At 38.0% G+C, this 24,882-nt stretch overlaps 1 protein-coding gene across 1 annotated transcript in view; it reads right to left on the reverse strand.

The window, feature by feature from the left end:
- Positions 1-2,890: 2,890 nt before the first annotated feature.
- Positions 2,891-24,882, reverse strand: part of LOC149017609 (uncharacterized) — a gene marked incomplete at its 5' end in the record, with an annotated part of 37,010 nt that continues 15,018 nt past the window's right edge. The window contains 8 exon segments of the mRNA XM_089151933.1: positions 2,891-3,517; positions 3,610-3,701; positions 3,839-3,942; positions 10,330-10,492; positions 11,658-12,087; positions 13,368-14,995; positions 22,208-22,593; positions 23,172-24,629. Coding sequence (XP_089008059.1) covers positions 3,441-3,517; positions 3,610-3,701; positions 3,839-3,942; positions 10,330-10,492; positions 11,658-12,087; positions 13,368-14,995; positions 22,208-22,593; positions 23,172-24,629 — 4,338 coding nt within the window.

Raw genomic sequence — 24,882 nt, forward strand, 5'->3', positions numbered from 1 at the left:
AAAATGTCACTTTACAATTCAAGTCATGTGTAAGACTACTGATAGAGAGCAAGTTAGTAAAGAGAGAGGGAACATGTAAAACTTTAGACAAAGAAAGTGATGGAGAATGCTGAATGGTCCATTTTCCAGCAATGGAAGAATAGGAGCCATCAGCAATTCAAACTTTATCATTTCTAAAAGTTGGAGAATATTGTAAGAAAAAAGAGGATAAACCCGTCATATGATCTGGTGGCTCCGTATCAATGATCCAAGGAGTAGAAACTATAGAAACTTGGAAGCCTGTAAAAGTTTTACCTGAAGTAGGAAGGTAGGAGTTGGTATGGGTAGTAGAGGAAGCAATGGTAGAGGCTGTAGAAGACTGTAGGATACGTCACAGAGTAGCTAACTCCTCCTGTGAAAAACCATCGTCTGCAAAAGGTGTGGTGGAAACTATCTCAGAAAGATTAGCCTTTGGTTTTCCCTTTCTTTGAGCTCTTTTTTGCTCAAAATCAGCAAACTTCCCATGCAGTTTCTAACAATTGGCCTTGGTATGATATAGTTTGTGACAGTGCTCACACTTGACAATCTCCTTAGCCATAATAGGAGTATGAAGCATGGCTAATCGACGACTTTCCTCACACTGAACAAGAGCATAAGACTATTCTAGTATACGAAAGGGAGACGACTTAATACTTGCACTCTGATCAAATCATACTCCACATTCAAACCTGCCAAGAAGTCATATATCCGAATCTTATCAATGTGCTTCCTATAAGTAATCACATGATCTGGGTTAGTGGGATGATAATCCCCATAATGATCCAACTCCTGCCAAAGAGATCGCAACGCGGCATAATATTGGGCTACAGTCACTTCCTTTTGGGTAGTCCCATGAAGCTTCTTTCGTAGCTCATAAACATGTGCATCATTCCCCACAACTATCCATATGTTTCAGTAGTAGCCTTCTAGATTTGGGCCGCAGTATCAAGTAATAGATATCCACAGGCAATATTTGGAAGCATGGAATTCAAAAAAAATGACATAATAAGAGAGTCATTTGAGATCCATTTATCTTGTGAAACGCTTGTGGTAGTGGGTTTGATAATGGTGCCCGTAATGTGTCCAATAAGTCTTCTTTTGGCAATAATCAAGTAAGCAAATCAGGACCAAATCAAATAATTTGTTCCATCAAATCTTACCGAAAGAGGATGAAGAGTGGGGTAATGTTATGAGCCAATAGTTGTCATGTTGACAAAATTATCTGCAGTTCTTCAATCTTCACCCTTTCGAAGTAATAGAAATGTCGCTGAATACAATAGCCAAACAATGATATGATCAAATCTCCTCTTCCTCTTCTTCTTCTTCTTCTTCTTCTTCTTCTTCTTCTTCTTCTTCTTTTTCTTTTTTTTTTTTTTTTAGCTAACAGAACAGTAGATTTGGAGAAAAAAAGGAAGGAAAAAAAACAATAATATAGTTTGGTTTGGTCTAAATTTAAAGAGAACCAAATAGTGTTTGGTTTGGTCTAAATATAAAGAGAACCAAACATATGGTTCGGCCAAAGAGTAAGGGTTTAATGGGATTTTAAGTCTAAACCATCGGGGTGTTTCGGACTTTCAGAAGGTTACTTGGATTGCAAAAGGAGACGATGATGGTGATGCTACCCAGAATATTACCTTGCTCTGCGATTTTGTACATAACTATTTATGTCACGCACGATTGGTGCGATTGAGAAGATGATGTAGCAGCAACAATTGTTTATCTTTTGCAGGAACAAACGATGGCTATCATGAAAGATGATGCAGCAATAGCAACAAGCTTTCTTCTTGTTACTTCTATTGTTTCAACAATGCAGATCGAGTTACCTGAGCCATGACAATAGCTAAGACAATGGCTGAAGGTGACTATGGCAGAACTTCGATGGCGATGGCGATGACGATGTCTATGGTGGGTGAAGTAGATTTGGAGGCTTCGAAGGCGATGGCGAAGTTCTTCTTCTTCTTTCCCTTTTTCTGTTCTTGGTTTTGTCGAATCGAACTCACGGTATGCTGCGGTACTGAAGAACAATCAGAAAGGGCAATGAGTTTCGATGGGTACTTGAAGAACATCCGAAAGAAAGGGTGATTGGTTTCTATGGGTCTTCAATGGGTTTGAAGAACTACCAGAAAGAAAAGGCGATGGACAATGGGTTTCGATACTCTTTCTGCGACAGCGAGAGAGAGGCGACGAGATAAGTTCGATACTCTTCTTCTTTTTTTCTCACTTCCCTAATCGAATTTAGGCTCTAATGCCATGTTGAAACACGATATTGGTATAATAGCTTATTGATCAATGATCTCAAGCTCTCTATTTATAATTAGGAGGAAGGTACACTATTACATTAATACCCTGACTTGGATAACAAGAAATAAAAATCTACATGAATACAAACTCTAATTGAACTCCTAGTAGAATCCAACAGAGACTGAGTGAGAACTGTTACAAAATTCAAAAAAGATATTATAAATGTGCTATATGTTTAGTAGAAACAAAACCACCAAATTTTGCAAAGATTTCCTGTTCGTCCATCTTAATAAAGATAGACAAAACGCTGCGTTAGTATAAAGCCTAGACTTCGGACTTGCATGCTAATACAGTTTCTTCTTCCTTTTCTTTTCTTTTTTCTTTTTTGAGGTAATAATAAGCTAATACGGCTATTAAGTTATGTACCATATAACGTATGGTTAGCTCATACAAGTTCAAAGTTTCACCGGAATAGATATAGATAAGTGATTATATCTGTCTCTCACTAATTAATCAATCTTGCAGAAAATGTCACCATAACTCGCATTGAAACAGGCGACAACTGCAGAAGCACCTATGGCTGAAACCTAGACCTGCTAAACTCAGAAGAGGAAGAAGCAAGATCTCAAGTTACACAAGGTGGTTCAAGAAAGCAATAGATATTTTCATTAAAAATCATATTTGAAAGATACAATGGCATTAGTTTCAGACTTTAGAGCTGAGACTAACTGGAAAAATTGAAGCTAATGAAAGTATGCAGCCCTTCCTCAATAAATATACAACAGAAGCTTTCTTTAGTATACAACATTGTTGAAGCTATCATGCTTACCCGTTAGTACCTGTGTTCTGACATGCTACCCACAGTGCTGATCAAATGTGGTGGATTCTCACTTTACTTCCTCCTGTTTTCAATTTCAGGGGACTGGCAGGTACAAATCTTCAATCCGGTCAATAGGAATAGATGCACCCATTCTGAGTGGAAAACAAAAACGTGCTTCCAGAGTTACGTCAGATAAATATGCCATAGAAAGGCTTTGGTTAGGGGAACTAAGACGACATCAACTTGATCAGCATTGGTGAATGCCATTCTGGTAGTCTGTCATCACATAGCTTTGCTCATTTGTAAACAGACATGCTCGGACGAGTAAAGATGATTTTGGCAAAACAATTGACACCAACAGCTAGACTTTTCCCTTGTATTGGAAATTAAGTTGGTAGTCATGTTGTAGAGTAGCCAGCGTGCTTCTGCAAGGTCCCTCTGCAAAAGAACAACAATAGAAGAACGGTGAATTCTAGATAATAAACTGTTTCTGATCCAAATTTTACCGTCCACAATGGAACAACCCCAACCTCCCAATACAGTGTGAAGATGTTGAAGATCATCTGACGAGCACACATCGATTAAAGCATAGACCCCTGGTCTTAAAGCCTCATCTATCTCCCTGCAGTTTCAGGACTAATGCTTAAAATACAAGCTGACTAGAAAAGACATTTGAGTGGAAAATAAATACAAAAAAGGAATATTAAATTGAGCTCCTAATAATTATAATTCAGTAACAGACAAGATGATAAAAAAAACCTTTTGAGGCCCGTTTTACAAGGACCATATCCCGAATAGATACGTATGTAACTGGACAGAAATTGAAAACAATACCGCCCCAGAATATCTTTCTGTTGCCTTATCTGCAAAAAGTAGTTGACTAGAACATAAGATTATGAGAAGCAAGATAACTGAATACACAAGTAGGATTGAATAAATCTGGAAACAGAATTGACGCTGAGAGCATAAGATAAAACATTGAAAAAACACATAAAAGCCAAAATTATATCACGGTTCCAAATCATGGTTCAAAATCAGAGGAACTGAAAGGTTTGAGTTGAAATTGATTAGAGCTTATTCAATTAAAAACCAATTCTAAGCATACTTCAGCCAGACCAAGCTGGGCCTAGGAAGATTCAACTCGAAAGTGATGGAGACCAATTTTCATACTCCAACAGTTCTCAGTTTTTAAACCTTGAACAAATTAGATCATGAGAATATCTTCTCAACTGTTCACTCTGCGTCCAAAACAAACCATCTTCTTATAATAGACAACATTCTTAGCACACACCAATTTTTTACATATGGCAGAGCCTACATATTTGGAAAACAATAATGAGGAAAGAAAACATGGAAAACTGACAAAATTCCTTTCATTGCACATCAAGTAGTGCAATAATTGTTATCCAACTACTGGGAAGCCATCTGTACAGCCTATACCAACTCATTCTGCCATCCACTCTGTGGTCACCACTGCAATTATGTAACAATAGTCTATTCTCTTTCAACCCCAAATCATTTCCTCGTGTCCTTTTTACGCTTAATATGCACCAACATTCTTGTTGATGCATTAGCTAGTCTCTGTTGCAGAAACATTATAGAATCTGGTAAATAAAGGAAGTGCCTCAAAGTTGAACCAAGAGTGTATCATCACCCTCAAGGTACTTTTGCAACTACTGGAATAATGGTTGATGCTGTCGCCACTTTTGCCACTATTACTAGGCCAAAATTGTGCCCCAGACATAGATGCATGGCATCATGTATTGCCATGTGGCAGGTTCCCAGCATCATTTTTGAGAATCATGAACTTTAGATGACCCCACCTTCCTAACTGACATACTATATATTCCCTCTCTCCTGCATGAATCTCTCTCAGAAAAAATAAATGGTTAAAAGCAAGATCATCATGTCTTTCAAATTTGTTTATACATGGAGCAAAATAGTGACCGACTTGCATATACTGTACACTTACCCCACAAGAGTCTCATGGGGTAAGATATCCTAGAAACATGTAAGTGCAACATATAAGCAATCTAATGGTGGACAGAACGTTTCTAACTAGGAGCATAAATGTTATTGTTTCATATGATCCAAGATGTAACTGTTGGGCTATGTTTGATATCTGATCAAAAAGTGCTGTTAAAATGGCATCCTGTATTTGAAGAGTTTTCTGCTGTTTACATTGTACAATTGTCCTCCTTTACTACTGAAAAATCTTTTGTTGCCTACCAAATGACACAGGTAATGATCATGACCATTGTCATCATAAATCTAATACCATTATGTAACACATCAAACCTGGCCTAGGGTTTTAGGACAATAACGATTCACAGGATCATTATGTTCTGGGCCATAATGAACTGGAGTAGTGACCGGTCAATCTTAAATTGCACTTACGCTACGATCCCAGTCCTACTTCAGAGTGTAAGGAATGGTTTTCTTGAACAGAAAATTTTAATAGCTCCACTGATCCAATTATTGTCTGCAACTGTGTTAGAACAGAACCCATCTCAATGTTATAGATAAGTCTGTGATATGACCACGATTCTAACACATGGCCGAAACCCTAGGTGGGCCCCTCTCGATGGCTCCAAGAAGCCCCTATATAAGCTGGCCAAACCCTTTAGTAGGGATATTTCAGGCATTTTCAGCCCCATATTATTGCTGGAATTATTTCCAAATTTATTCCTAGAGTTTAATTTGGGTTTTACATGTTAATTTGAGTAATGTTTGAGTTGGTTAAGTTGTGGATAAGAAAAGACTATTTAAAAGAAGTCTTTTTATCCTTTGGGAGTTTTCTTTTGATTAGAGTTTGTTTTGAGTTACTTATTGAGTCCTTGATTATTTTAAACTCTTACCACATGTGCATTAGAGTTCTAATTAAAATAGAATTCAGGCATGTGTTTCATTCTCAACTTGTCTTTTTTAGATTCCAATTCAAAAGTCTAGATTATGTGATGGGATGCTAGTTTGTTAAGGAATCCCAGTTAGTGTTAAAAGTGTTTCTTTTTTTTTTTTTTTTTTTTTTTTTTTTGTGTCTGAGATTCATCCGGGCCAGCTTGCGCGCACCTCAATTACATCCTCAGAGGGAGCTTTGTCGTCCACAAGGGTCGAACCCATGACCTCTCCACTGGGAAGTACGGATCTTACCACTCTACCAACCCTGCATTGACGAAGTGTTAAAAGTTTTTTAGTAGACTAGAAATAAGCCTGTTGTTTTTGTAATTCCTTAAGTCTGACTGAATAAAATTAAAGTATTTGTGAGACATAGGGTCGTGGTTCTCTTTGGGAAAGAAACGGACTTTTTGAAGAGTTCTTCAACAAAAATCAACAACCGATCTCAAGTTCCAGCAGCCATTGACAAATTCCAGCATCTTCTTCAACCCTCCATCATCTTCTTCAGAAACCACGGCAGACTACAAATACAGTAGACCCCATCCCCTTCCTACCCTCCCTACACTCATCGAACACCTTCCCCAGCCCCTCCCCTACTTGCAGAAGACCTTAATCCCCAACCCCCTGCTGTCACACCCCTGGCAGCAGCACCCTACCCCTGACAGCCCTTAAACCCAGCCCCTATGACCCTTCCAGGCCCTCCCCCACCTCTCCCCTACCCTGCTGCCCCTTCTTTCCATCTCTTCTCTTCGTCACACCCTCTCCTCTTCTCTCTCTGACTTGTGGCAACAGTCGCAGAAAAAAAAAAAAAAAAAAAAAAAAAAGATGGAAAATGGAAGAAAAGAAAGATCAAGAAAAATAGCTCAAGAACTTAAAAAGAAACTACCACATCTCTTCATCCATCCCCTTTGCGTCATCCTTAAACCTTCCCCTACCATCCCATTTAGTTTTGTCAAATCAAATCTTACTCAAAACCCTACCATAGACTTTGACAAAACCCTAATTTTTCCCTTTTCTCCAAAGGCCTACCGGCATAATTTTGGATTGATCCCTAACCCTCCTAAGAGATTCCAACAACTTTGTTAGAAAACAAGCATTAAATAATCAAAACAGCAGCTGAACTTGAACAAAGAAAAGAGAGAAGAAGAAGAAGAGAAGAGAGATGAAGAACTAGTAGAAGAGGCTCGTGATTCTTGCTTAAGAGTCTAGAATCACAGAGCACTTTTATTTATAGCTTCTAATGAATCTAATACAACTTGAGAGACAAGTAATTGTCCTCTAGAAAAAGGAAACAAAATATTACAGCTTTAGTAACTTCCTAACTCCTAAAATAGAAAGTTCTGAAAATAGAAACTACCACCAAAATAGAAACTATACTTTCTAAAAACTCCCAAAACTTATGTAGCAAGACTCCCACATTAGAAATAGAAAATATAATAAAAACAATAACATAATACTGTTCACGTGAACAGTAACGTGAACAATAAAACTCCCAAATTTACATATACTTCAACCCTCCATCTCAAGCTGGAGTGTACACAAAGAAAACTTCAGCTTGCACAATAAGAATAAACTTGAAAAGTAGCACCAATCTTGAATCGTGTAGCAATGGCAGATGTCGATAAACACTGAGAAAACTTCACCCAGGAGATAATCAACACCAACTTAAAAAAACTTTAATTCTTCATGTCAATAGAACCATCCAATATTGAGAACAATCGACAATGTTGAAGACGAACAAAGTCCATAAGTATAGCAGGATCAAAGACATTATCCATATAATGCCGGTAGTAAGGAAAATATCCACACTAGATCTTCAAATTTGTAACTCCAAAGTCCATATAAATGCTTCACAAGAACGCAAGTAGTAGGTAAACAAAAAGCATTATCCACGTAATGCCGGTAGTAGGGAGAAATATCCACGCTAAATCTTCAAAATTGCAACTCCAATGTCCATATAAATGATTCACAAGAAGGCAAGTAATGGTAGAGTATGGGTAGGTAAAAGACAATATTGATTATTGTGGACCAAGTTGGTAAGGTAGTATGGGATACTACGGACCAAGTAGGTAGGTAAAGGACACGATTTACTGTGAACCAAGTAGGCTAACGTAAAAGACAAGATAGGTTATGCGAACCAAGTAGGTAAGGTAAAAGACAGTATGGGTTACTGCGGACCAAGTAGGTAAGGTAAAAGACAATATGGGTTACTGCGGACCAAGTAGTTAAGGTAAAAGACAATATGGGTTATTGTGGACCAAGTAGGCAAGGTAAAAGACAGTATAGGTTACTGCAGACCAAATAGGTAAGGTAGTATGGGTTACTACAAATCAAGTAGGTAGGTAAAAGGGCAATATAGGTAAAGATAGGTAATGATATTGTTGTAGAATGCCATAAGTTGAGGGCAAAGATCTTCACAAATAATATCCATCAGCACATCTTGAGTAGATATAGAATAAGGTACCATTCTCCCCCTCACGTGTAGCATTACACGTGGACAATTAATGATGACCAGTGACAAGTATCTTAAAGTATGAGCACAAAAGAAACCCAAAAAGGAAAAGTAGCAGCCACAGAGCAGTGTATTATTCACCAATAAAGCTGATCAAGCAGCAGAAAATCGTCTCACATGACAAAGTCTTGTGCACCAAGGGAGAAAAGAAATTCTAGACCACCGCTAACCTTTAGGCAGGAGCAAATTAGATCGGGAAAAAAAAATATTGAACCAGCTTGGAATCTCAAAATTGCGTTAGTCGCTACAGCAATCCACTCAAAAGAAGTGCAATAACAGTAGTTGCAGTAGCAAATAATATCAGATCTCGGACCATAGCAACAAAATTCTGCTAGATTTGAAACTCTAACAGATCTTGATATGAAGGAAAAGTAGTCCTCTAGGTCTTTGTAGAAGTTTTAGATAAAAAGAAGAGACTAAACTTGATTCTGAAATAAACAACGGAAGCAGTAGTAAATCAAGACGGTAGCAGCAGAATTTTTCAAAATAGAGAAATTCAATGAAACAGAGGTACTAGTATACGACTTGCAGCAGAACTTATAGCACAAACAATGGAAGACAATACTTAGGTCTTGCAATCCGAATTATGGGCATATCTTCGCAAGAATCAAGAGGAATCCCAAGACATCAGTATAATGCAGATTGAACTTCAGATTTGCACACAAAAAAAGGGTAGTAGCAGCCTCAGTTAAATCAAATAGGTAGACATATCCCCAGAAAGCTTAGGGCCTTTTTGTAGTATTATACATAGATACTTGGTGCTTCAAAAGTTAAAGAAGAAGGACAGCCATGCACAATTACTGCAGCGAAGGTTGGGCTGCCCTAGATAAGAAAAAGGGAAAAAAAAAAAAAGAAGAAAAAAAACTGGGCAGCCAAGAGAGAGAAAACGATCCCTAAGTTGATTAAACTTGCTCTGATGCCATGTTAGAAAACAAGCATTAAATAATCAAAACAGCAGCTGAACTTGAACAAAGAAAAGAGAGAAGAAGAAGAAGAGAAGAGAGATGAAGAACTAGTAGAAGAGGCTCGTGATTCTTGCTTAAGAGTCTAGAATCATAGAGCACTTTTATTTATAGCTTCTAATGAATCTAATACAACTTGAGAGACAAGTAATTGTCCTCTAGAAAAAGGAAACAAAATATTACAGCTTTAGTAACTTCCTAACTCCTAAAATAGAAAGTTCTGAAAATAGAAACTACCACCAAAATAAAAACTATACTTTCAAAAAACTCCCAAAACTTATGTAGCAAGACTCCCACATTAGAAATAGAAAATATAATAAAAACAATAGCATAATACTGTTCACGTGAACAGTAAATGTTGTTTTTACTGTTCACGTGAACAGTAAAAACACTGTTCGCGTGAACAGTAACGTGAACAGTAAAACTCCCAAATTTACATATATTTCAACAAACTTTATTGGATACCCCTAGGCATACCATAATATTTTTACTTTATTAACTGAATATTTTTACTATATTAGCTGGAAGATTCTAGGCAAATCCCAAATTCTAGTAATCTTTCCACAAAACCCTAACCCTAGAATTGGATTTACATCAGTTTGACACAAGATAAAAAACATTGCCCTGAAAGTCAGACTAACAGGTTCTCTGATATATACAGAACACTTTCCCCATGCGACATGAAAACCTGTGATCAATACATGATAAATTATGGTGCAATCACTAGTCATCTTGTCAAATTTAAGTCTCTTTTTCAGATATTTCTTGTTCCATATCGTAAAACTTTCAGTCAGAAAACCCAAGCAAGTGTGAAGTGCATCCGGATTTCAATAAACAGAAGATCACAATTCACAAATTTTCTTGTTTGCGACACCACATACCTCTTCATATATCCTCCGGAGAAAGCTAGCACATTTTACTTCCTGCTCTATATCCCAAGCAATGCAACCTTTAGTGAGCACTGAATCGGTATCAGCCGTCTCCAAACAAACAAGGAGAGCATAAACTGAATCTTCAAGCAGAGCAATGCATCTTTCAGTTTCACTGTGGAATATATTATCATTACAAACAAATTAGCGATCCAAATTACAAAAGAACACACATCCCATGACACACCTAACATTTTTTATGGATAATTTTCTTCCCCCCCCCCCTTTTCCAAAGGAGAAAAACCGAATAATACTATATTGATTTTTGAGAACATGGAAACAATAAAAATAACAATGCTCTAAATCCCAATAACCCCATAGATTCTGCATTCTGCTAAATATTGTTATAGACTAATTGCAAAAGAAAGTAGCTAAATAAATTGCAGCACTGCTATCACTGCTCCTATGGTTTGGGTCACCTGCTGCAACATCAAAGTGATTGTTTTTCATCTCCATCAGAAATTGTTGAGCTTATTTATCCAGAAAAAAAGGAAAGAAAGAAACTGTTGAGCTTTGGAACATCATGCCTTACATTCAATCCCCTTCTAGCCTGTACTATTGGCTAGATTGCCTCCTCACCTTAAACCTTCTAACTTTGGTTCCCATGTATGTAACTCCAATGCTGAACTTCAAAACCACGCCAGATTTTCTGCAAATCATGATCTCCACATGGCTACACTAGGTCCCTCCCCATGCCAAGATTAATCCCAACCTCCTAGTTCTGATATGCTTCTGTTATAGATGAATGGCTGCTACTATTATCAATCTTACCATAGAGTCGTTCTTCATTGAACCACTGCTATATCCCCTTTTGTTTTGTTTTTTCTTTTCAGCACGGGGGGGGTGTGTGGTGGGCTCGCATATATTTATTTTCCTCTCTTTAATGCATTCCTTTACTTACCCAACAAAATGGATTCTCTTACTGATGCCCCTTAAGGTCTTATATAATTTGTTAAGTTCTTTTTTGGCCCACTTCATTTGACATTTTTCTTTAAATGAGGTTGAAAACTTCATTTAATAATGGAAAATACATTTCATAGATGTGATCAAGTGTGTAAGACACTGACAACTTTTTAAAACAACATAATGGCAGACTCACTTTGAAAACCCTCTTTTATCTGACTTAAAAGTAATTTTGAGGATAAGACAAGCGGCAATTAAAAGAATGTAACATATTCCAATACACCTAAGTAGGTGCCATTCTGACAAGTGACAACCCCATAAGTAAACCCGCAGGTAATGCTCAACATGAATAGGACTAACGCAAAAATAACTCTTACCTCTTATGGTGCCTAACCAGGGTGTACAATAATCTGCAGCATGCACTAAACAGATCCACCATAAACTTCTGAACTACAACATAGGAATCCAAGATCGCAACTGGTTTTGATTCTTGTTTGCCAAATAATGGAGAATCCGATATGTCTTGGGATCTCAGCTGAAGGAAATCTTTAAAAAGCATTGCTGGTACATGTAAAGCCTGTCCCACATGACTAGGAACCATCTGAAACAGGGCATGCTTTCCAGCAACTTTTGTTAGAATCTGGACGCACATAAGAATGACTGCTCCGGGATCAGGACCACTATCTCTACCATCACAGGTCAATTTCACACAGAAGATTAGTGGACTCTGCAGGTGGACTACTATGTTGAATAAGGCACTAATGAAGCTTTGAATATGTCTTGTAACCAACTTCAAGCGCTTCCTCCCTGAAAAGCAAGTAATCAGTCATAACATGCATGTTCCAACAAAAAAGAAGAAAAGAAAAAAAATTTAAAAAGGGTGAACCACAGGTGCCAAAGGCTTCTGCACAAGCTGAGTCGGGGGGGGGGGGGGGCAACTTTCTTAGCTCAGTGATTTTTTCAGAAAGGCTGTTTCAATGCCTTAACCTTGGGGCAGCAACTGTTGTCCACCGACTGTTGCACCAAGGCCCGCCCTCATTCCAACAAAAGGAAGAAGGGGGGGAGAGAAGTGCATCCTAAGTCCCTGGCAGACAGATTAACTGCTAACAAGACTTGTATCTTTTTCCCTAAAGATTTTTTTATTACATCAGATCATGAAGCCAATGATGTATCAGTTATACAGATTTGAAGCTTGGATCCTAGGATGAGGGGCAGACCAAGCACTATGCATGTGCTCATAGGACTATACCAAAGAATCGTAAGCTTGCAGCTGTCGGAATATTTAACACAATGGCATGCCTTCCACTAGGTTACACATTAAGTATGCCATCTAAAAATTCCACAATACCCTGGAGAACCACCATCCCAGACCCCATGACACAGCCAAAAGAAGCATATGACAATAACAAGCTTGGTCAGATCAACAATCTCAATCACCAATCCCCCTTAGGACTTAGGAGTAGGAGAGTCAGAGACACCAATGTGCCTCTGGAAACAGCTACATCCAGTATCAGAGAAAAGAAGTTAGCCCTCGTGACGAATGCGTCCTTCCCAAAATGTGTGTTGCACATCCAAATGATAACTAGGATGAAGTTTTGTAATCACAGAAAAATCATCTGGCAGTAATAGTATACAGCAACTAGGAAATATGCAAGGAAAGAAAAAAGGGAAAGAATAAAAGGCTGTAAGTGCACAGGCTCCTGCATTAAGCAAGGTCTGTGGAGGCTCAAATATATGCAGCCTTCCCTGTTTCCACAGAGGCTGTTCCCAATAGTTGAACCTGTGACCAGGCTTTCAGAAAATGAGCACTTGATCAACACATCAAATGACCTTGAAAGAATAAACAATTCAAGCAACATTTAACTATATGGAAGCAGAAGGATTTCAAGAATACAGTTTTCTATGAGTAAACAATTAATGGAAGTTGTATCAACTATCAAGCTGGACGCTCCAAACCTTATATAGTACATAGCAAGAGAAGGATAAATACTGTTTCAGAAACATTATGAAGACACACTTTGGCACCAACAAAGTTGTATGATCCTTATAGTTGCTCAATTCTTAAAAGATATTCAATCCAGGAGTACCTGAAACAGATTCAAGAATGATATCCAAACAGTCCACTGAAGCCGCAACAACAGATGAAACTCTTCCCCCGTCTGGGTCTCCAGTATTTATATCATAAGAAATATTGCAGCCTTCATGCACACCTACCAGTGCTCTCTCTATAGCCTGTACTGCTGACAACAAGTGCAGCTCTAGAGGTTCCCTGATGAAAACTGTAAATGATGTTCTCAGCCTAGTTTTAAACTCACCCAAGCTGTGGAGCTCGTGACAAAATAGCGATTCAAATCCTATTTGACCTTGAAGTGTCTCTGTACTCATTTCTCTCTCCTGAGATTGAAGAGTAGCTCCTTTTCCCTGTAAGGAAATGCATTTCCCAATAGCCCTCAAATGTATATCTATTAGTTGAGCATATGCACTTCTAGATGATGTGGGATTTGTCGAAGAAAAGTGACCCCCTAAAACTTCAAGATATTTTAGAACACCATCCAACAAAGAAAATGAGTGTGGCATCTCACTCATGTTTGAGAACTCCATTAACAAGAATTGTGAAATGCCAACAAAAATAGGGATCAACATGGATGACAAGGGACTGCAATTAATCTGCAATTGAAGTCTTAGAATAGCAGAAGCTGCAACAAAAAGCTGTCGGACTGAAAATGCTATCTGAGGATGTTCACCTTTTAGTAAACTTAGCATCAAATCCTTCTTCAGGTTTTGCAACTCAAATGAACCAAATTCAGTCAGTATATCATCAACACATTCAGAATTTTTAGAGAGCAAACTTTTCACCCGAACATTAAGACCATTAACTTCAGAACTCAAAGCACTTCCATGACAATTGTCAGTATCTAATGCCAAATCATTCTCTCCTCCTTCAATGTGTGAACTCTCAATCTGCCAACCGTTCTCAAAAAGCAGCAGTTTTAGGCACAGAATAATAAGATTCTCAAACACAGTAACACAGGGGCTGAGCTCAGAGATAGGAACAAGTTCGCATATCAATGATTTTGCCTTCGCAGTAGAACACTTTTTGCTTAAATTATTCAAGACAGATGCAAGACCCCACAGAAAACCTAGAAAACAAGATATTATAGAGGATGATCTATACAAATCCACAACTTCAACAGATTCAAAGTTTGCATTACAATAGGCATTCTTCAGAGATTTAAGGAAGTTTTGTGTCTGTTGTTTCAAACAGGCAGCCATCCGCACCACACCTTTCCAGGCATTAGCATGTCCAGATGAGTCAAATCTTGGGTCAGGATCATCGAGGAATTCTTCACAAGGGTTTTCTTCATACATTAGGGAGTGAATCGCTGAACGGAAATGTTCTTCAGTAACCATAAAAAATACAGAGGACGTATGGTCAATAAGCGAGAAGACCATATCATTCACTGGGCCACCCGATGCTTCTGGAACCATGATTGAGAGTCCGACAACTGCAAAAACAGACCTTAAAAGCCACAAAAGAGAATCTGAACTCTCAAAGAGCTCTGAAATGACAGGCAATGGTCCACCTTCTGTCCTCTCCGCATATGCCATCATTAAGTGAATCAATGTCCTCCGGCAAGAGACAAACAATCTAAAGAGCTCGAGATTAAGCATATCCAGTTCACCATGGAAATCTAACAAGCCAAAAACCACAAGCCTGCTGGCAACCAACTTTATCAATACACAAGAAGCACAATGCATAGGAAAGCAAGAGACAAAATTGTTCAAGAATATGCTCAAATTTTTTTCTTTATTTATTTTTTTTTATTTTTTTTATATTTTTTTAATTTTTGGGGGGGGAGAGGGGGGAAACCGAATGTGCTCAAGTAGGAAAAACAAATTTACATGCCAAAGAATCAAAGATTGGCACATAAAAATCAAAGCAAGCACCACATATAAATGCCAACTTAATGTTAATGCATAACAAAATAAAGCACCAATGAATAGGATCTTGAAGCCCAAAAAAACAAAAAATGACAGACCACAAGACAATATCAAATCATTGACAAGGAACGAACAATATTTCAGTTCTCAATCTCTAGAAAACAATGAAACATCAGTTACAAAAAATGATAGGGGAAAGGAGACGGTGAATTTAAAACACTCAAGGGGAACCTATCCAGCAAATATTCTTAACAAGAAATGCTAAGCTGCAATTTTATTCTTACCTAGAAGAATGGTACAGCTAGCATTAGACTCCCACATAAGCACTTCAAGAGCTTCTAAACGATCTCTCTCTGGGTGTCAAGAAGTATCACTTTCCATTATTTCCATGTTCAAGTAACTATTAAGAGTGGCGCAATTCTTATAATTCCCATGCATCCTCGGGCCTCACCATTAGGTTTAGAGTAGGTGAAGAAAGCCCCTACACCTGCTCTAAAAATCATGGGCATGGAATAGGGCGTTGTAATTTTGACTTAGTCCTCTATCTAAGTCATGTTTGAAGTTGTAACTGCAACACATGAAATCCAAGTATTTTGGGCCCAAACTTGGGTTGGAAGCTTGTCAGTCATTCTGGCTAAAAATATTGATGCAATTGCTCAAATCAGCTCATGATTTGACTAAAAGAGCTTTTGTTTGAGCATTGCTGCCTTTTGAATTAAGTGTTCTAATTCCCAATCCATCCCGTCCCCCACTCTCCATCTAACTCTTCATACTTCCCCAAGCTGCCAAGCTTGCTCTTCATCAAAGACTCCATAAAGTTGCTAGGATTACTGCAAGTTCAAGGACATTCACTTTCACTCTTCAATTTTCTGTTCTTCAATCAGAAGCTAATTGAACCATGCCCACCACGCCCCACCATGAAGAAAGAAAAGAAAATCATGTTCTTTGTTGGGGAAAAGTCAAGAGTAACTACAGCTGCACAGTATCATGTATCCAACAGGTTGATCCAGGGAGATTTAATCTTCAATGAATTGATATCTGGATTTATTCTTAATTACAGTTGTATTTCAAAGCCTTTTTTCTAGAAAAGCATTCATGTCAATTCCTCAATCAATTATACGAGAGAGTGACAATTAAAGTAATTCAAGAGTGGTGGGCCTCCAAGGAATATCAAATTAAGTTCATTAATCTTATGATCTGATTTGTTCGACCTAAATGGCTGCCATACAGTGATGAGCCAGACCCTTCAATGGAAAATGAACTAATATAATCAATAATCAGGAAACATTAATATTACTAAAATTATTATTATGAAAAGTTACAATAGAAGTATAGAAATACTAATGAAATAACAAAGTTAGTCTCGGTTAACGTTTGTTTTACCCACAAGTTCCTAAACTGGATTTTCTTAGAGACGAAAGTGTCCAATTAACTTCCCAAATTACTTTTACGTAATTTTTGTTTGAGAACCATTTTATTCCCAATAGGGAGGGATAGAGTTAGGAGGAGACAATGGTGTTAATTAATATTAATAAAATTATTGAAATTATTATGAAAGCATACAATTACAATTATAGACAAATTAATCAAATAAAAAATAGGAAATATTAATATTATTGAAATTATTGTTATTATCATTATTATGAAAAATTATAGTTAGAATTATAGAAATATCAACGAAATAACGAAGTCAATCCCATTTAACGTTTACTTTACCCACAACTTCCTCAAGTGGATTTTATTAGAGAAGAAAACTGTCCAATAAACTTCCCAAATTAATTTTACTTTAGTTTTGCTTGAGGACCATTTCAATTTCCAATTGGGAGATGTAGAGTTGGGAGGAGATAGTGGTATTAGTTAATATTAAAATGCAACCATCTTTCTCTAATTCGTGCTTTTCATGATATTTATTATATATATTTGTTAAGACTATCGATTATGGTAGAACAGCTTGAATTGATCAGTATGTCTCAAGCCCTCTATTTATAATAAAGTAGAAAGAACATTATTACATAAATACCCTTACTTTGGTAACAAGAAATAGAAAATTACATGAACAAAAATACTAATAAAGTTGAACTCCTAATAGAACTCAACCAACACTCCCCCTCAAGTTAAGGCATAGAAATTAGTCATGCCCAAGTTGCCTACAATGGGAAGAAAATCTCCTTCCTTCAAACCCTTCGGGAAAATATCTACCACTTGATCTCCAAACCTCACAGAAGGCATACAAATGAGCCCTTGTTCTAGCTTTCCTTTGACAAAAAACATGTCAATTTCAATATGCTTAGTTCGATCATGTTGCATTTAAGTATTGGCAATACTAATGGCAATCTTGTTGTCACAATATAGCATCATAAGGTTTGGAACTTGGACTCCAATATCTTCTAACAAGCCCTTCAACCATAGTAGCTCAAAAACTCCACCAACCATAGCTCTATATTCAGCTTTAGTACTGGATAAAGCTATCACATTCTGTTTCTTACTTCTCCAAGTAACTAGATTACCTCCGACAAAAGTCCAGTAACCTGAAATTGACATCCTATCAGGACATTCAGCTCAGTCTACATCAGTGTATGCTTCTACTCTTAGATTATCAATGGGTGACAAAATATTCATTTTCCAGGAGTTCCTTCAAATACCGGCAGATTATGGTAACAACCTTCATATGAGCTAAATATGGACCATGCATGAACTGGCCCACTATCCTCATGGCATAAGCGATGTCTGGCCTATTGTGGGATATGTAAATAAGCTTCTCTACCAGCCTTTGGTATCTTTCTTTGTCCACTGGTTCTCCCTCTTTTTCCTTAAGTTTACCTCCAACTTCAATAGGGGTATCAATTGCTTTAGACCCCAACATTCCCACTTCTGATAATAAATATAGGACATACTTTCTTTGGAATAAGTATATACCCTTCTTTGATCGAGCCACTTCAATCCCTAATAAGTATTGTTAATTCCCTAGATCTTTAATCTCAAACTCTCTGCCAAGAAAGTCCTTCAAACTTTGAATTTCCTCACCATCATTCCCTGTGATGACCATATCGTCCACATAGACAATGAGAAGTATGATATTAGTACCTGACTTTTTGACAATGTATGATTACCATTGTTTTGCTTGTACACAATAGAAGTCATGCCTTCAGGAGGCATCCAAACTAATATCTAGGAGACTGTTTTAACCCATAAATTGACCTCTTCAACCGACAAACTTTTCCTGCAATATTGTCATCAAAGAAACCATGCGAGATTTTCATATAAACTTCTTCTTCTAACTCCCTATGTAAGAAGGCATTCTTTATGTCTAGTTGGTACAAGTTCTAGTCTTTGTTCACAACTACAGACAATAAAACTTTGACAATGTTTAGTTTTACAACAGGTAAAAGTCTCCTGATAATCAATCCTATAGGTCTGGATAAACCCCTTTGCAACTAGTCTAGCCTTCAACTTGTTGACTGATTCATCCATATTTTGTTCAACCACAAAAATCCATTTGTATCCCACAAATGTTTTTCCTAGAGGAAGTGTAACCAGCTCTCAAGTATCATTTTTCTTCATTGCCTGCATTTCCTCTACCATAGTTGCCTTCCATTTCTTATCAACATAAGCTTCCCTGCAAACTTTTTAGTAATATATATAGATGATAGAGAGGATATAAAAGCAAAATAAGAGTCACACAAAGAGTCAGACAAAGAAACATATTTAGCTATGGAATGCTGAGTACAAGATCTGACTCCTTTTCTAACAGCAACAGGAAGATCAGAAGAAGATACCTCAGGAGGAACAATAGAATTTGATTCTGGAGCACGAGACTGAAGTGGTAACGTGTCACTTTTTCCCACCTGCTTTGGCCGGTTGTAAATCTTCCTCCAATAAATTTGCCCCTCCTTATTCTAGTCAATCTTGTTTTGAAAGACCTCAATAGTGTGCCTTATAGGAGTGGTCTCCCCCTGACCAATTACTTCACATGGTTCAGAAAATGGAGGGGGAGAATTAAAGTCCCCATGTATACTGGCCGAAGTCTCCCCCTGGTTAAGAAACTCTTCTTGAACTCCTAAGTTGTGTTGTGGTGGTGTGTGGGAGTCTTTGTGTATCCTAGGAAGGTCTAGCATGGGAAGGAATACCTCTCCTCTAGGATTATCCCCCTAAAGTGGTGTATAGTAAGAATAAGACTCATTAAAAATTACATTCATGTATACAATGGTTTTCTTGGAAATAGGATGATAACATTTGTACCCTTTCTGCGCAGAGAATAACCCCAGGATATATGCATCCTATGCCGTGGGGAGCTAGCTTACTCTAGTGGGCTATAATTCTAACATAACACACACATCCAAAAACCTTTGAAGGAATAACAAAAGAAGAGGTTCTCTGGTGAATCTCATTAGGACATTTAAAACCAGGTATCCTACTAGACATCATATTCATAAGGTAAAAGGTAATGAGTATTGCATCACTCCAGTATTGGTCAAGGACATTCATAGCAATCATAATTAACAGGTTTGCAGAGGGTGTTATGAAAAACCAACGTCTGCAGAGGATGTTGTGAAAACCGTCTCAGAAAGATTAGCTTTCGGTTTTTGCCCTTCTTTGTTGACCTTTTATGCTCAAATAGCAGGTTTCCCATAGAGCTCCAACAATTGGCATTGGAATGATACGGTTTGTGACAGTGCTCACACTTGACAATCTCTTTTGCCAAATCAAATTCAGTGCTTACAGACTGTAAGGTTGATTTCTCCACAATAAGAGCATGAAACATGGCTAATTAATAGCTTTCCTCAACAAAGGCATAAGACTGTTTTAGAATTGGAAAGGGAGAACGACTCAATACTTGCACTTCGACCTAATCATACTCCACATTTAAACCTGTCAAGAAGTTATATACCCGAATCTCATCAACATGCTTCCTATAAGTAGCCACATCATTCAGATTAGTGGGGTGATAATCCCTATAATGATCCAATTCCTACCAAAGAGATCGTAACTTAGCATAATATTGGGCCAAAATCAGTTCCTTTTGGGTAGTCTTATGAAGCTTCTTCCGTATGTCATAAGCTTGTGCATCATTCCCCAACTGTCCATATGTTTCAGTAGTAAACTTCTAGATTTGGGTTGCAATTTCAAGTAATAGGTATCCACAGGCAATATTTGATTCATGGAATGACATAATAAGAGTCATTTGAGATCCATTTATCCTGTGAAAAACATGTGGTGGTAAGTTTGATAGTGGTGTTCGTAATGTGTCCAACGAGTCCTCTTCCAGCAATAGTTGAGTAGGCAAATCGAGACAAAATCAAATAATGTGTTCCATCACATCTTACCATAAGAAGATGAAGAGTGGGGTAATATTCAAAGCCAGTGGAGGCAGTAGTACCATCAGTGTTTACCATGCCAAAAAAATGTCTGCAGTTCTTCAATCTTCACCGAAATGTCACAGAATGGAATAGCCAGACCACCCAAACAAATCTAGGGAGTTATAGGGTCCATATTGTAAGTAAAACCATTAAATTTTTTTTTTTTTCCTTTTCTTTTAAAAGAGACCCTTAGATATATGAGAAATCACAAATAGACCCATGTATATATGCAAAATTGTAGATAGACCCCTAAAAATATGGATGATTACAAATAGACCCTTGTAAATATGGATATTACAAATAGACCCCTGACACTATGGATAATTGCATATAGGCCCCTAGAAATCTGTGAATTGCCAAAAGAGACCCCTGCGTATATACGAATTTACAATTAGACCCCTAGTTTAGTTTGGTCCATAATTTTGGTTTAATGGTTGTAAAGAGGGTTGTTCATTGGGTTCGGCTCATTAGGTCAATGGGGGGCTAATTGGGTCAATTAGATGGGGGTTTTTTAATAGGTGGGTTCGATTGCTCGAGAGACAAAAGAACATGATGGAAGAGGAAGGCGATGGAAGAGGAAGCAGATGGGGTTTTTAAAGTTGGTTTGATCATTTGAGAGAGACAAAATAAAGTGATGGAAGAGGAAGGCTCAGATTGGGTGGCAGCGATAGAAATCTCAGACGATAGAGGAGGCAATGGTGGTAGGTGGTGATGGTCTTTGGTTAATCACTAGTTGTAGCCGATGGAGGAGATGGTGGTCTTAATGGCTCTCTAGTTGTAGGCAGGGGAAAAAAAGGTTACAAGTGGTTGCTCTCTAATTGCAAATGATGGAGGCGATGGCGGTGCAGTTGCAGCAAGGTTCTTCCCCCTCCCCCCTTGTTCTTCTATCTCTTCTCTTTTTCTTCCCTAATCGAGCTGGGGCCCCAGCGAGCGGGCGAGGGGGCGAGAAAACAGAAAACGCGAGAGGAGCAAGAGGAGAGGGCAAACAGGATGGAAAGAAAAACGACAAGAGGGCGGGGCCCAAGGACAGAAAGCGGAGGGGCACGGCCACGCCGGAGACCAAGCCGCGGAAGGTTAACCATAGAAGGAACGAAGAGCTGGGGGCCAGACCGGAGAGGGTGGAAAGGAAGAGCTTAGGCCTGATCAGCATGGCCTGAACGACCGTTGGAGGGCAGATCCTGTGCCGACCCCATTTAGTTGGGAAAGGCTTATTGTTGTTGTTGTTGTTGTTGTAATCGAGCTTTGGCTCTGATACCATGTTGAGACTGTCGATTGTGGCAAAACAGCTTGAATTGATCAATGTGATCTCAAGCCCTCTATTTATAATAAAGTAGAAAACTATTACATAAATACCCTTACTTAGGTAACAAAAAATAGAAAATTACATGAACAAAAACTCTAATAGAGTAGAACTCCTAATAGAACTCAACCAACAATATTTGTTTACCCAAAAAAAAAAAAAAAAACCAACAATATTTCACCATGGAAAGACAAAAATAAGCTCACCTAATGTATGATATCGTAATTGTTAAATGAATGTAAAGAAAATCAATAAACAAGATTCAATTATACTTATTAAAAAATATATAAAAAAATAAAAAAAGGGAAGAAGAAGATTCAAGCTTTACCTTTCAAGATTTAGAATGTAAGTTGCATAAGTTAAGCACGATCTAGAATTTGAATAACATTTTGGCATCCAACTTAGAAAGTTAATCAAGGTTTGACAAGCTTCAAGTCCGATGCCATTAGTGTGTAAATCTCTCAATCCCTTTAGGCTTCCCATGGATGGCAAATTAGAAGGAAGAGAGTCCTGTCTTTCGCTTCTAGAGACACCATGTCCAACATCAGTGCCTTTAAGAACAAGCATTGATATTTCTTCTAGCATGTGCAAAACCTCTGGCCAACTAGGTAATGAACTAAAGTCAACACCCTTGGACAAAATATCCAAAAGTTGTGGTGCTATTGACTCCTCCAGTATATGGCAGAATCTTGATTTCAAATGCCTGCAGAGGAACTACAAGAAGATGATACAAGAATCACATTATGCAGTTCATAACAATCCCCGAAAGACAGTAAATAAGGAAAGAGAAGGGAGAGGGAGAAATAGAAGAGGGGTGATACATGGAAAAGGCGAGAAACCAATAAACTGGATAAGGATTGGCAGAAAGTAAGGTATCAAACTCTTCTCAGGGTTGGAACAAATGCAATTTCCATCCTCTTGAAGGAATGGTGCTGCGAATATTTACAGTCCACTTAAATAGCAGTCCCTGGGATTGCCATCATTGAAAACACCAGTCTTTTCAAAGCTAATTACTATTGGACCCTCCCACCTTATCAATAATATTAAAATACTAGCATGCAGAAGAAAAAAAATGTGACTTTTTCCTACAGTTTGTAGGAGTTACCAGGCAGGGAGGAACTGTACTGCATTAAGCACATGATATGCTCTTTGATTGCCAGCCAAGATTCCATAGATAGGATAACATGGCCATCCAATATCAAGCATGCCAAACAAAAACTAATCCATATGCAAACCAAAAAACAATGCGAAAGAACATAGAAGTAAAAAGTAACTTTACAATAAGTTCTTACCTTGTTCTCATAAAGAATAATGTCCCTGAAAAGTTCCAATGAGATCTGATGCACAGCTACTTTCCTTAGAATCTCGTTTTCATGACTTCCATTTATTTTTTGCTTGTTAATGTCCCCCAAGCCGCGTCTCATGCAATATAAGTAATCATAGAGCAGAAGGGACAGAAATTTTTTCAGCTCCTTCTTAGAAGCATGAGGACACCAAATATCGCTATTTTGGCAGAGACTCCACCAAAGCGCAGTAGGCAACGACTTTTCATTAATAGACGACACACAGAAATCCCACGTTTCATTTGCATGAGCATCACATGCATCTTTAACCTTGAAAGTTGGATCTACAGTAACTGAGGTTTTCCGAGTAGCAATCGAAGGCAGGTATGCCATCATAAAGCTAGTAAGATCACATGCCTCTTTCTTAAGAGTTGACATTTTCCTTTTCCACTGTTTCATTTTTTTACGATACAGACGTAACCCCGCATGGACCAACTTCATAGTCCTCTCCAGTGAGTATTCAGAAGCTTTTATCTGCCTATCCAAATCCACAATTCTCTGAAAAGCCATGGTATGAAATACATAGACAAGGGGTGGACATTCAGTGACATTGTGAAGAAGACAAATTTCCAAAACAGATTCTAATGTGGTCAAAAGAGAAGCTGATGGTTTGATAATCCAAGAAAAATAACCATCATCAACCCAGTCTGTCTTCTCCATCCAATCCTTTCCAGAGGCTGTAAACAAATCCCCTACTGTTGCTGATGCCTTTCTTGAAGAATCTGGGGGCATAAGGCTGATTGATTGCCTGTACAAGCTTCGGCAAGAAACATACAAACGAAAGAAGAACATTAAAATCCAGGCAGTAACTGTTCCTGTTGCAGTTAAATCGTTTTCGTGGCCAGGCATCTTATGACTGGAAAATCTTGTTCCTGTGACAGAAAAGAGGAAATTGCTGATACTATCATTCTGATCCCCAACCAGGAAACCTAAAGTTGGAGATATTTCATTCATCACATCCCTCACCGAGCTTCCAACAAGACAACTGTTACCTGCAGTTACAGTAGAAGAATCTAATACAATGGTGTACAACTCAGATAAAACTCTTCCTAGAAGTTCGGCTTTCAAATTTAGAACCAACATGCTATTACTTGGGGCATTAGATTTCCCTGATTCTCCTTTGGAATCCCTCAAAGAAGCAGCTTTCATCCATTCTAACGATGATATGATATCTGTTTTCAAGATCCGAATGCATCCACTGGCTTGACCTTCTGGTATGGACTGGATAGCACTAGAAATAGCAAGCCTAAAATCTGGTGAGCATAATAATGTAGCCACTGACCTTATATAAGCTTCAGAGGGCAATGAAGATGCTGACGTGAATCTTGAATAACTCATTTGAACATTATCATCAGAAAATCCAAAATTCCTCACTGACTTGGACAGTGCAGAAATGGGGACATTTACCTATATTAATCAGAAACCATCAGTGATAAAAACCAGACAAAATATGTACAAAAATATGTTGAAGAAAACAGTTCGATCATAGAGCACACATGATTTTGCAGAGAGTCATCAAAAGTATTTTATTGCCCTAAAGACATAAATCCACACAATCTACTTTGCAGCTCCTACAGGGCCTAAATTCCTTTGGGACTTTAATTTCAACAATTAATTCCATTCATCCATACATCAGCATCCCAACTAACATTTCAAAGGA

The sequence above is a fragment of the Hakea prostrata genome, chromosome 4 (assembly GCF_041222555.1).
Source record: "Hakea prostrata isolate BN-2017 chromosome 4, UWA_Hpros_2, whole genome shotgun sequence".
Taxonomy (NCBI): Eukaryota; Viridiplantae; Streptophyta; class Magnoliopsida; order Proteales; family Proteaceae; genus Hakea; species Hakea prostrata.